General features: G+C 42.7%; 2 protein-coding genes across 2 annotated transcripts in view; one reads left to right on the plus strand and one right to left on the minus strand.

Moving 5' to 3' along the window:
* LOC115456518 overlaps positions 1-4,920 on the minus strand; it is a 77,863-nt gene extending 72,943 nt beyond the window's left edge. Inside the window, exon 1 of the mRNA XM_030185651.1 lies at positions 4,761-4,920. The gene's annotated coding sequence lies outside the window, so the exon portion shown is untranslated. The remainder of the gene's footprint in view (positions 1-4,760) is intronic.
* Positions 1-14,177, plus strand: part of ATAD3A (ATPase family AAA domain containing 3A) — a 117,030-nt gene that overhangs the window by 64,544 nt on the left and 38,309 nt on the right. The window contains exons 11-12 of the mRNA XM_030185648.1: positions 3,595-3,719; positions 10,961-11,012. Coding sequence (XP_030041508.1) covers positions 3,595-3,719; positions 10,961-11,012 — 177 coding nt within the window. The remainder of the gene's footprint in view (positions 1-3,594; positions 3,720-10,960; positions 11,013-14,177) is intronic.

Consider the following 14,177-nt stretch of genomic DNA (forward strand, 5'->3'; position numbering starts at 1 on the left):
GGCAGAAATTCAGACTTTAGTGACAAGAGTTTTTCCATGAGTCATAGTTAATAGTGTTTCTGTGACTCTGATGAGGAGCCATGGAGCTTCTTAGAGGTTCTACTGGTTTCCCTTTAGATCCTTCCCCCCACATGAGACATGCAAATCCTCTACAGTGGAACTTCTTCCATTGATTTTGTACAAGAAGTAGCTAAGGCCATCCATTTCTGTTAAAGACAGAGGGAAGAAGCTTTGGATTTCATCCAGTTCCTTAAACCCTCTAAGGAGGTGGTGCCCGTGTCTATTAAGAAAATTGTCTATGTATGGAGCCCAGGAGGCTCAGAGATTTGAGAAGCAGCAGCTTCCTCACCATTTCATAGTGGTCGAATCCACTCTGAAAAGGACCAGGAGTTCCAAAACTCACTCCTTGTTGCCCCTGTAGTCTTTTTAGGAAAAGACTTTTCTGAACACTGGGTGCTCATCCCAGATAGCATCCCACCAGCTCTTCTTGGGCATCTACTTGCAGAACATTGTGCGTAGGGTTGCGGAGTTCAAACTCTTTCCAAAGACAAGGCCGAAGAACATCAATAGCCAAGAGGAAGAACTGCAGAAAATGCATAGACCATGTGATTTACATTTTTTATACAGCATCAAGAGCTTTTGCCTTGGGGATTGGCACCCGCAAACTTGCCTGACTGAGAGCCTTGGACCTAAGGCAGGATGTGCAAGAAAAACTCACTGATGTAAGTGCTGTGGAGAGGTTCTTTCCAGAGATAAGGTGCAGGAGGATTCTACTCAACAAGCAGCATAGTGACACCCTTGGACCCTCTCAAGGCCCACTTCTGCTCGGCCGTCTCTTCCAGAAGTTTCAGAGCAGAGGACAACAGAGAACCTATTACACTCACAGGCACCCACCCTCCCAATCTAGACAAGGTTCTTGCTCTCACTCCAGACAGCAAAGGGTCCAAATGTTTCCCCCCTTTTTTTCCCTGTTGAATACTTCTGTAACTAAGGAATCCCATGTGTGTGGAATTTACAGTCCCGCTTGTTCTTGGAGTAAATGAAGTTACCTACATTTAGTAGGCATTCTCTGAGGACAGCAGGACTTTAAAATCCTCACAACCATTCCACCTTTCTAAGGAGTTGCATTCTTTTAGCTTATAATGAACTGAGGAGGTCCTGCATAAGAGCAGCAGGCGGGAATGAGCATACTTACGCGGTAAGCCTACCCAAACACTTCTGGGAAGAGTTGCTGGTGTACTGCTTCCCGTACCCATGCTCCGTCAGTGATGTCGCCATATGTGAGGATGTGAGCCCTGTGGTCCTTGGAGAACACCAGCTACGTATAGGTAAGTGACTTCATTTTCGTGTATATTCATCTAGGTTTCTTTTATCACATATCGCTGCATAATTCAGCTCATTAAACTGTTTGAGGGGAGGGTTTGTTTAGCAGTTTCCTCTTGTCCTTTTCAGCTTTCAGCTCAGTTGTTATATTTAGTTATAAACAGCTTTCCTGAGTAATCATCCAAAAGTGGTGTACATTAAAAAAAATAAAAAAGAATTTACATTGCCTTCATTCACAGCTGCCTAAGGTTTTTCTCCATTTTATGTGTTGCAGCTCAGCCCAACACACACAGCTATAGTTCTTCAGTCAGGTGTCACAAACCACAGTTCTCTATAGACCCTAAGTTTGTCCAGTGGGTGAAATCAGTGAATCATTGGCGAGACCCCCTCTTCTCCCCCCCCCCCCCCCCTCCAGGTTTGAGAACACCTTCTACCATGGCATCTTAAGTAGCCCTGTTTGTAGAAGCATGACCCAGGAATCAAACTTGGGCCCTAAGCATGACAATTCTGTACTAATCTTCTACCACTTTAAAACTGTGATCAAACTGTCCCTAACGTTTTGCTAGTTTGGTGGAGTAGCAAGTACACACATTTCTACTGAGTAGATGTAAGCCGAAAGCCTACTTAGGCATGTGAATGACTGTGTTGCTTTTATAAAATAGGCACTGATTTGGAAATTTTGCATAAGTGCCCTCTGATTAAATTATCCTAAATTTGTTCATAGTTTTATTGTGTGGGCTTGGAACTGTAAACTTTTCTGTCAGAGTACCCATAAAATGTCTTTGTTTTCCCTTTGTTGATAGAAATGTAGAATATAACAGCAGATAAAGTGTTTAGGAGAAGTTGATTTGGATTTAGCTCACACCTTTTCAGTAGTAACTCAAGGTGAGTTACATTTAAGTATTTTCCTGTCCTCAAAGGGTGTACAATTGAAGTTTGTACCCGAGGCAATGAGGGATAAATGACTTTCTCAAGATCACAAGGAGCAGTTCTTTGGTTCCTAGCCCACTGCTCTTCCCATTAAGCTGGTGCTCCAGTCCAGTCTAGTCTATTCAGTCCCTGTTAAAAATCCCACAGTCCCCAGTTAATCTTGAACTTAATTTTTATCTTTCTCTGATACCCTGAAATTAAGTTCCATAGATCTACTTTAGTTTCAGGGTCTGGTTTCTAATGTAATCATAACTTCACAAATGTTTATCTAAGTTTCACTTAGTTTCCTGGTGCAGCTTTCTTGGAGTTGAGAATATATATAATTGTGTGATTGAAAGATTTTTTTTTTTTTTTTTTGTAATATACTGTTCTGATAGTGTGCCCAGCTCTGTACAACGCCAGCAGACAGTTTTATGTCTAGCCAAGTACAGAGAACTTGGAATGTTTTTTTGTCATTGCAAGGATTGATTGTAGAGAAAGAGGATGGGGTTTGTTACAATGCCTTTCTGTGGTTACAATCAAAACAGTTATATACAACTTATTTGCACCTGGGGCAATGAGCGATTTGCCCAGAGTCACAAGGAGCTGCAGTGGGAAACCCCTCTAAAGTGGGGCACTGTACTGTGAACACATTAAGGAGTGTAAAATGCAATGATCCATTATGCTAAATTGAGCCACATCCTTGTTTGCAATCTTTATTGCATACTAGTAAAAGAAGCCCATTTCAGAGCAAATGAAACGGGCCCTAGCAAGGTTTTCGTCGCCAACACCCCCCTCCCTCACTCCCTGGCCAACCCCTTTGTTGTTCTGGCATTGCTCCGCCCCCAACGTCATGACGTTTGACGCGAGGGCAGGGCCCGGAGCGATTTCCCACCCCCTCCCTGCCTCCCTCCCTGCCAACCCCTTCGTTGTTCTGCCATTGCTCCGCCCTCGAGGGCGGGGCCCGGAGCGATTTCCCACCTCCCTGCCTCCCTCCCTGCCAACCCCTTTGTTGTTCTGCCATTGCTCCGCCCTTGAGGGCGGGGCCCGGAGCGATTTTGGTGGCTTCACCACCACGAACCTTCGAACCTTTTTGAAGGAAGTCAGAGCTTGGCTTCACTGACGTCAGTGTCCTCAGAACGTTGAGGGTGAGTTTTATTACAGTAGATTCTGCAGTACAGCAAAAATTTGGAAGCTGGTTATCAATTCTGCTCATTTGACTTGATGAAGTACTACATGTACCACGCTGTGGTCTCACCACAGACATTTAGCACCTCTCTGTTTAAAGCATGTTTCATGTGGATGTCTGTTGGAGAGGCAGTAGTTTCAGGAATTTTATTTTGTTTTATCCTTCTTCCCCAGAAACTTGCCATGCATTCTGGTATGGACTATGCTATCATGACAGGTGGTGATGTCGCCCCCATGGGGCGGGAAGGTGTTACTGCTATGCATAAGGCCTTTGACTGGGCAAATACCAGTAGGAGAGGGTAAGTATCTCATTGATCCTCAATTCCTCTATCTGGTGCTCAGATAATTTTTTTGTTGTTGTTGTTTTTTCATTTTGTAAATTTTTTGTTATGCCTCCTGGTTAAATAAAAACAAAAACCACAAAAGACACAATTGCTGAATGTGGATGGAGATATCCCTTTATCAGTTTGTATAGTATTTTCAGATCAAGCATACTGTTTTCTGTGCTCTGTCTTTCTCGTCCCAAAATGAATAGCAATTCCAATTGCATTAGGCATATTTCAACAGTCACTTACTTCTGAACTCTGGAGAGTAATTTAAACTTAGTAAGAAGTCATGGCTTCTTGACACTTAGAAATAAAGGTCAACCAATTAAAGTATAAGGTGATACCTTTTTTAGGCATGTTTCACTGAGCAATTGCACCTGCTGGGAAGGATCAGTCTGTCCGTCCATATGAATGCATACATTTGTTTGTGGATGAATGCATCACCTTTCTTTTGCTTTGTCAGTTATATGTGGTGGTGCAGAAATTTATTTGTTATGTTCAAATTGATGGTATAAATGTGGCATTCACTCTATGCACATGCTCATTGTTTTGTAAAATATATGCATGGATCACACCTCTACTGCTGCTACTGCACCCACACTATGCCCCCGGAAATGCTAAAACTTGATGTGTCTATAAGAACATGCTGCCTTACTGGTGCACATTTAGTTTCTCTTTTCTACATCTAAAATGGGCTTTAGATGTGAAAAATCCATTATAAAATTACCCCCTTTTGTGCTTTTCACATTTGGAACACATCTGTTCCTACTCTGCTTTTGTTACAGACTGAGCCTGATATTTATTCAAAGGGGCCTGCTCTGCCGGGTTAAACCCACTGAGGCCCAGATGCACAAAAATGAACGATCCAGCTACTTTCATTTTATACTGGTTATAGCCAGTTAAGCGAGCACAGAGTTCAGCGAGACATGCACAAAGGGGTTCAGCGAGCTGTTTTCCTGTCACGGTAGCAGCTAACGATAATTGCATGCTAAGTTATTTAAATGATCTACTTACCATTCAAATGTGCATTCCGAGTAATGCACAGCTGTTTTCCTAGCGATGCACCGAAAGGACTGCCTCCCCTAATGACAAATTTTTAACGGGTAGTCAGGAGCTGTCGGTACTGGCTGGCTGAGAGCTGAGCTGCGGACCGGCCAGTATGATAGCTGAAACAACTGAAGAATTCATCCAGGGAATCGGCCAAATGGGGAGGCAGTGGGAAAACAGCTTTGTGAAGTTTATCTAATCAGTACATGTAATATTTAATCATCAAACCCCGATGACTTCTGTTTTCCTAAAACAGAGTGATGACCCTTGAACTGGTGAGGAGAAGGGAAATCCAGTAAAGCCGTCAAACAGCCAATCATGACCCTACCCTGTGGCAGGAAACTTTCATAAGAGGGACACTGGCATGACACTGCACCGATAAGCAGCCCCTCACCCTACCTCCCCTCCCCAATCTGCTTGGCCCATAAAAAAAGCAAACCAACTCTGGATTTTAAGCAGGCCACAGCTCTGTTGACATAACTTACAGGACCTGCCCCTTTCCAGAACAATTCCCATCTCAGGAGACCAAACGCAGCTTGCCTGTGTGTATGAAAGATGTCTGTAGCATTCGCAGAGCAGCCACACTTGGTGATTGAATGTTCTGCGCATGCTCGGCAGACCGATTGGCTCCTCCTTACTGAGCTGCTCGCTGTTTTTGCAAGCAGCTCACTTGCATCCCGTTTCTTCGGAGCATTCTTGGCTGTTTCCAACTCTGTCATTTTTACTGAGTTGGAAATAGCGATCAGTGCTTTAACAGGACTTTAGTGCATCGAAGTTTGAGTTGACGGGCTGATGATATTCAGCTGCACTTAACCAGGTAGTACTGCTGAATATCAGCTCTGCCAGGTTAGGGACAGTCTGAGTGTGGAGTTTGGGTGAGCTGTGACTTAGCTGGTTAGCAGTGATTATTCAGTCTGCTAACCAACTAAGTATACAGTATACAGTATACAGCAAAAATGCTGTCCTAACTTTATCTGCCACGGTGCCAATTAACTTCCAGGTGATGGCAGATAATCCGGACATGCCCTGGCATTGAATATCTGAGATTACTTCAGCCCGTGGCTGTGACTAGCTTACAAGCCGCCTACCACTGTGGGCTGAATGTTGGGCCCTTTGCTTTTAGTTCTGTATATAATGAATAAGCCAATAGAGAACAAAAAGGGCAAGAGGTTTGGTATTTTCAGCATGACAGAATGATTTTAATTTAAGAGGACAGATTTCCAGCCCATACATTCCTAAAATTACGTAATGCTCATGGATCCCGTTATCCTGTAACTTTGTGTAACTGTACATGACTTTACTCTGGGAATGGGCTCTTGGGTCACTCGCAGGCGGGCCATACCTGTGTCCAGAGACAGATGCTTATAATTGTATAGTCTGAACAAGTCTGTTGAGTATCATTTGCAAGACATTTCTGTCTATGAATCTAGTACATTAGGGACAGTAATATACAATTATGGAACAATTACCACAAGATCTTGATTTAGAGAGCAATTTGATGCATTTTCATAAAGGAGTCATAAGATGGTTTAAAGAAAGTTTTAGGACTTTTTTTTTGTTCAATTGAAAGTATTCATTTCAAAGTGGATATTAATTTTACTTTAACTGTATATTTTAACTTGTGTAGCGCTTGTTTGTATTAACGTGGATGTCTGTATGTGTTGAAACCCATTCAGTATTTCAAGTAACGGTCATTAACACAGTAAGTGACAGGGTCCATCCTGTCCGCAACACAAGGTGGCCAGATCCACACCCACCACTATGTGTGGGATACACTCCATTATTGAACAAGTTGGCAATTTGTGTCACACGTGGGCAGTTCTCCGTTACCATGCCTATATCACCACCATACCAGTGGTCCTGAAGAGTAGTTTTAATATTATGACCTCATAATCATATTCATTATGATGACAATTAAACCAACAATCCAACCATTTTGCTAATTAATAATGTTTTACACTCTCATTTCAAACTTAAGATGTCGTCCCTTCCCCCATAGAGATACTTAACACCCATACTCGTAGCACGTACCCCAGGCTTTCCTGGGAAGGCTGCCAGTTGCAGTAGGACACCATCCTGGGGAGATGTTGTGCACTTATATATAGACTGTTGTAGGTGGACAATATATACCTTTAAGAAATGAAATATCACCAAACACGTTTTGTGCTAAAAGGATGTAGCAATCGGCACAAAAGCTGCATCTTGTTCCAGAAGGCCTACCTCTTGCTAAAGAGTCTTCCTTGATACATGGAACATTGCACAGATCAGGTCCAGCCCTTATATTAGCTTATAGGGCTTCAGTTCCAGCTTCACTGTGAGGCATGATGTGTCCACAGCTGTAAGGTCATCCATGACTCTACCATGCAGGGCACTTTTTAAAACTACCACCTGATGTTCCCTGAGCCACAAATCCAGGAAAAAGGTAGATGAATGATTTGATTTTCTTCCCCTTCTGTAAGCACATTCCCATTTACCACTCAAGATCTTCTGGAATAAGCTTGGAGGAATCTGATTTATTTGGGGTACTATATCTAGACAGTGTCTGGGCATTGTGTGGAGGAAGCTAATTGCTGATTTATGGTCATCCTTATTGCTTCAGACATGTTCTTTCTCCGAGTGTCTAAGTCAATCCATATCTGCATTCATCACAGTAATGTTTCTATATTTGTGACTCAAATTATGATTTGAAACTTGCAAAATATGTGTCATTAAAAAAGGTACACGCCTGCTACTGAGTGCCTAAGGGAGAATTAATTATTTGTCTTTTTCTTTGGTGGGTGGGGATGTTGAAACAGAGGGCTTATTTTATTTTGTTTGTGGTGGGATTCTTTTTTTTTTTTTTTTTAATAGGAAGAAGAATTTGTGGTAATGTTACCCAAATTAGCTGCAGTTTCTGGTCTGATAGATTTGCCAAGTACAAATAGGCTGATTTGTTTTTCCTGGGATGGCTGCCAGTTGCAGTAGGACACCATCCTGGGGAGATGTTGCAGCTGTGCTCTTGTATATAGACTGTGGTAGAAGACCATTGCTCAGCCATCTAGATAAAAGCCATCATGCAGTGCATTTTCTGAAGTGCCTTTGTCTTGGTGAATGGGCTAAATGCAACAAGCTAAATATATATGTATTTTATGCCTGCAAAGAATATTTGCACTGCTGTTGCCATGAGGTCAATGATGTCGCATTGCCTCAGCATTTTTTTTTTATCTCAGTTGCTCAAGCTTAATTACCCATTACATTGAAAAAGAATAACCAATGCCAGAAGCCTCTTCTCCTGTGGGTGGATTCCTTTCCAGCTGTCTTACCAAGGTTAAATATGTTACAAGAGCAAGCCAAATATAAGCAGAAACTGTTATATTCTGGGGCCAGATTTGTTTCAGACAGAAGAAGGGCAAAAGGCCTGTAAGTCACACTGCACCATGCTCTGTAGATCTCAAAAGGTTGTTGTTCCCCCCCCCCCCCCCCCCCCTCTTGTGATCTGCTTCTGATTAAATTTGGGATTTAGATTTTAGATTTAATTTTTGCCTTGTCCAAATCTGAGCTCAGGGTGTTGGGTGCAATAGATAATTCCTATGCCCACTGGGATTGCAATCAGCGACTTGTCCAAAGTAATAAAGAGTGTTGATGGGAAAAGTAGGATTTGAACCTAGCATTTCAAGTTTGCAACCTGCCTCTCTGTCCATTAAACTAGTCCCCCACAGTGTTGTGGCTGGAACTGCTAGGGTTGTTGCTGCTAAATGATCTGTCCAGTAGATCTTTGAAGACAGGTGTGGTCATGTTAGATTGAAGAGAGGAATTTGGAAAGTGCATACTGATTAGTCTGACGTCAGGGTGGGAAAATCAATGGGGACTTAACTAAAAGGAAACATACTATATACAAGGCAACAGGTTGCAGGATCTGAGGCAGTATACCTTTACCAGAAGATCATGTCAAACTAATCTGATTTTTTTTTTCAGTTGAGTAACCAGAGAATTAGATCAAGGGCACATGTTGGATGTTGTTTACTTGGACTTCAGAAAGTATATGAACAAATTAAACAACCTGTGGATAGGTTCCAAGGTGGCAGACTGGATTAGAAACCGAGTTAAGTGATAGACAACAGAGGTTAGTAGTAAATGGAATTCATTCTCAGAAGGGAAAGTTGATGAGAGAAGTGCTTCAGGGATTAGTGCTGGGGCCGGTTCTGTTTTATATAATTTTGGAGAGGATAGAAGGAAAAGTCCACCTTTTTGTAGATGATACAAATGTGCAACGGGGTAAATACCCTTGAGGGAGTCAACAGAATGAGAAGCAACTGATTTGCAATGATGGAGAGAGAGACCTTGGGGTGATTTTTCATTATCTGCAGATCAGATACTTTGTGATAAGGCAATGGCCAGAGTCAGAAGGATCCTGGTGCACATATAAGGAGGTGCATAAGCAGCAGAAAAAAGGAGGTGTTAAATGCCTCTGTAGAGTTCATCAGTGAGGCCTTACCTGGAATGCTGTGTTCGGCTCTTGAGGCTTGACCTCAAAGGATAGAGAGGCTAGAGGCAATTTCAGAGAGAAGCATCCAAAATGGTGTGGAGTCTGCACCAAATGAGATGAGACTGAAATATATATATATATATATTTTTTTTTTTGCATTTGTATCCCACATTTTCCCACCATATGGCAGGTTCAATGTGGCTTACATATTGCTAAAAAGGCGGTTACAAAATTTAGATTTGTAGAAGTCTACTACATAATACAGAAGTACAATAAACGCTTAGGTTGATATATTAGCATATTGTGAGAGGTTAATATTATTGTTTTCCATTTTTGAACTTTTCATGATGTAATTCAGGGGGGAAAGACTTCTTGAAAAGTTTTTTTTCTGAATTATAGGTAGTTTTCTGTGAGTTTCAGGTCTTTGGGTAGGGAGTTCCAAAGTTGTGTGCCTATAAAGGAGAGGCTGGTAGCATGTGAAGATTTGTATTTTATACCTTTGCAATTGGGGTAGTGAAGGGTTAGGTAGGTTCTTGATGCCCTAGAGGACAGGAAAGATTATAGGGATATGATAAAGGGGCAAACCTTTTTCAACAGAAAGGAAGTTGTAGAACTAGGAGTAATGATGTGAAAGTCCAAGGGATGTGGCTCAGGAACAATGTCAGAGTATATTTTTTCATAGAAGGGCTGATGGATGTTTGAAATACCCACACTAATGGAATATTAAAAAGTGTGGGATAACCACAAAGGATCCTTAGAGGTGAGAGAATGGAATTGACGCACTGAGATAGGCAGTAGTAGTTCATCCCAAAATAGGAGTAATAATTGCTTTGGGTCCTCAATGAAGCATTGGCATAACCTGAATGGAACAGCAGTCACAACTATTATCAGTGGAGATATGATTACATCATAGCTCTGTGAAAGCATGGAAGGCCATTGCTGTAATTGGTTAGAGAGTTAGATAAGAGAGGGGATCTGAGAGGTTGGGTAGAAGACATGGGTAAAAGAGAGTTGGTATTAAGTTGTATTTTGGAGTTCTCTACGTACATCTTTCAAAAGAAGATGAATTTCACCCAGGCAAACTGTTTTTGATCTTTATTTGTCATCATTTGCAGTAATACTGTGTTATGAACCTCTCGTGTTAGTGCGGGAGCTGGAGAAACAAGAAGCAGGGATTGTATAGAGGAATCACAGGAGGACAAGTTGGACTTTCTAAGTTAGGGTGAAAATGATAACAATTGTTAATAGGTTTTAGAAAACTCAAGGATTTCTTTTTTTTTTTTTTTTTTTTTTTTTGGGGGGGTGGAGAGGGATCATTTTAAAACTAAAATGAAGGAGCCTTCAAAAGTGCTCACCACAAAACAGATAACAACATGGACATCAACTGTGCATGCTCCCCAATGATCAATTCCCCGCCCAGTAGCAGTGCAAGTTTCCTTCATAAATTTGCTCTAATTTTATTTGGCCCAGCTCTGGAAAGGGTGTCTTTGGGGCTATGTGGGGAATTCAGATTCCATGCCCAATCGATTTCTGACACTGAGAATTTGGAATAAGTTTTGGTGTTATCCTGCCTAAACAAAGAAAAGGCAAGAGTGCTGGTGATATGCAGTCCAGCAAGGTTTACTGCTTAGCTGTACAGTAATTGAAGGTCTTTTTCTCCCCTGCCTGTACTGCTGTGATATTTCTTGTGTCTTCTTTACAGCCTTTTATTATTTGTTGATGAAGCTGATGCATTCCTGCGGAAACGATCAACAGTAAGTAAAAGCAGCACAACAATCTCAGTGGGTCCCTTCCCCTTCCCTCCCCTCAGCTGGTCCACCTTCTCATTTAACCTGATGATTTTTTCTCAGCGGGCAAGAGATAGCAGATGTCTGGATAATTAAGTGATTCAGCAAAGAGAGATTAGCTTCTTGCAGCTGCATGGGACAAATGGACAAGTAGCGCTTGAACATAATTTGAGTTTCTAATTTTTGCTTTTCTCCCCTCCTGCTACTCCTTTCTTACAGTACTAACTGGAATATGTTGGAGGGTTTGCAGTTGTCAAGCTGTGGTAACAAAATAAGATCACAAGAACAGAGGAATCAGTCTAATCTTATTTCCGTGCCCTGACTAATTGCTCATTTGATGCCCATAAGGTACAGCACATTTGACTTGCACGTTGTAATGGGCTTTTATCAACCATAGGCCTGAGTCCATTAAGTTTCTGTTACAAACTAAATCAAGAGTATCGTGAGATGAGTTTCACATTTGTCCACGTAGGTTGTGTACATTAGTTTATCTCGCCAGCTTTCTGGTAGTTGTACAATATCTCCAGGGCTCTGTATTTATTGTTGTCCAGGTTTTTCTAGCTCAGGGAGGAATTTAAGGCATGTCCTGCTTAGTGTGCCCCTACCCTCTCTATATCTACAAACTGCTCAGAGATGCCTACACACATACCCATATTCACCCAAACCACTGAAAATATTTGCAGTTCATGTTTCTCAACAGACATTGCCATTACTGGGTGCTTCTCTTCAGCCTTTCGTCAGCACCCAGGGTATTCACAAAATGCTTAGCAGTAACAGTGACACACCTCCACAAGGCAGGTCATTTCATGTTTCTGTAGCTCAACAGTTGGCTCATCGCAGCACCCACCAAGAACCAGGCATTCAGCACTCTCAAGAGCTACTGTAGAAGCCCTCCAAGGTGTAAGGTTCCTGATCAACCACGAAAACTTTTGCCTTGTACCAGTAGAGTCTCTGATATTCATTGGCACCCACCTAGATACTTGAACAGGCAGGGCCTACTTGCATTAAGCAAGATTCTAGAATTGTCTGCCCTTTGTAATCACCCCTTCACAGATCAACGGATGTCCGCTCGTACTCTGCTGGGACACATGGCGACCACTATTCATATTCATTCATTTATTATACTTTCTATACTGCCTTTGCTAATTAGCAGACCAAGGTGGTTCACAGACTAGAATTTATACAAATAAATCAAAGTAGGGAAAAGAAATACAATAATTGACAAGAAAGATAAATTCAGACATACAAGGAGCATTCTATACAGGAAGATAGAAGGGGGGGGGGGGACGTTGGCAGGGGTAGAGAAGGTCAGGGAACGGGGAAAAAAGGGCAGGATGGCCCAGCAGCTTGGCACAATATTCCTCAAGCTGGATTGAAAGCCAGAGTAAAAAGCCATGCCTTTAAGTTTATCTTAAACTGCTTCAATGACTGTCAGCACGGAGTGACGGGGCATAGAGTTCCAAAGAAAGGGCACGGCGAAAAAGAAAGCTCTGTGTCTAGTATATTCAAGAATAGCTTATTTTGGGCCTGGAAGAACTAACTGGTTGTCATTGAGGGACTGAAGCAAACGGGATGGCAAGTAGGGAATGGTAAGCGAAGATAGGTAATTGGGAAGACCAGTTCAAAGGGCCTTAAAGGTAAGTAGTAGTGTGTTATAAATAATTCACTGTTCGACAGGGAGCCAGTGATGGTCTTGAAGCAGAGGGGAAACGTGATCATTGGTGGACATGGCATAAAAGACATATGGTGATATTCTGAAGAGTTTGTAGATTTTTATTTTTAACATGAGCGAACACAGCCCATGTATGATGATATTTCAGTATTCCATTTTGGAGGTGAGTGGAGGGTGTCATGGTCAAAATAAAGTCTGACTGAGTGTAGCTGTAATCTCCTGCTAGTGAGATACACATATGACTCTTACAGTGGTACTGGATTGACTGCTGTTGGAAACAGGATACTGGGCTAGATGGACCATTGGTCTAACCCAGTATAGCTATACTTATGTTCTTATCTGAAACTCCTCCGTAACTAGAGATGGCAGCCTTTCTCAAAAACCATTGTCATGCCTGCCCTCACAGGGTTCCTACAGTGGTGACTTCAGCCAGATAATTTGACTGTAGGATGACCTCTTCAGCCTCCACAGTTGCAAATAACCCTGATGACTGATGCTTCCCTGCTGGGATAGGGTGCACATACGTTGCACCTACAGACGCAATGCTAATTGTCCCTTCAGGATAACAGTTTCCATGTAAACTCCCTCGAACTCAGAGAGATTTTCAGTGCTCTGAATTTAGCACAAGGCCATCCTTATGTAAAGACAAGTTATCACATTTTTTGTCATCAAACAAGGAGGATCAAGGTCATTATGCCTATGCCAAGAGGCTACACAAATTGGGCATCTTGTCTTCTCTTGCCCAATGGAAATTCAGGCTGCGTACCTTGCAGGGCCACACAACCAAGTTGCAGACTCACTTATTCTCAAACTGGATCCACATGAATGGTCTTTGCATCTCATGATGGCCAATGCCCTGTTCTAGCACTGATGCCCTCATGATCAATTCCCCATGCTGTTCTGAAACAGCGCACTAAAAATAGTACCGGAACAGTGCAAATTTAAGCACGTTATTAGTGTTGATTATCCTGAGAAAGTACAGGAGACAATCCTCCCACACTTGTTTGACAGCCCGAACCTGTCAAACACAGGAGCTGGAGGTCTGTGGGACCCCTGGACCCCCCTCAAAAGTAAGGCCCCAGTGGCCTAGTAAGCCACAACGCCCCCCCCCCCCCCCCCCCAGGACAGTGATATGGAGGACTGGAGGTCCAGTGGACTTCTGATTTCTCCCCTCCCCCCGACACAAGGGCACAGGGGGATATGGAGGTCCAGTGGGCTACACAATCGACTCCCTAGCTGCCCTGGTGGACTAGTGGTCCCTCCCCCCCCCCCCCCCCATACCTCACTGTTTGATGAAGGAGGGAGCAGCACTCCCTACTCTTCCAGCACAGCCTCCAAAATGGCAGCACCCTGCCCAGTGCATCCTGGGATTCGATCAGCAGGCTTCCCTACCGTATAAACCCAGGTTGCCTAGCATGGATTGGTGGCTGGGAGGGAGGAGCAAGAAACGTAACCCTAAT

The sequence above is a fragment of the Microcaecilia unicolor genome, chromosome 13 (genome assembly GCF_901765095.1).
Source record: "Microcaecilia unicolor chromosome 13, aMicUni1.1, whole genome shotgun sequence".
Taxonomy (NCBI): domain Eukaryota; kingdom Metazoa; phylum Chordata; class Amphibia; order Gymnophiona; family Siphonopidae; genus Microcaecilia; species Microcaecilia unicolor.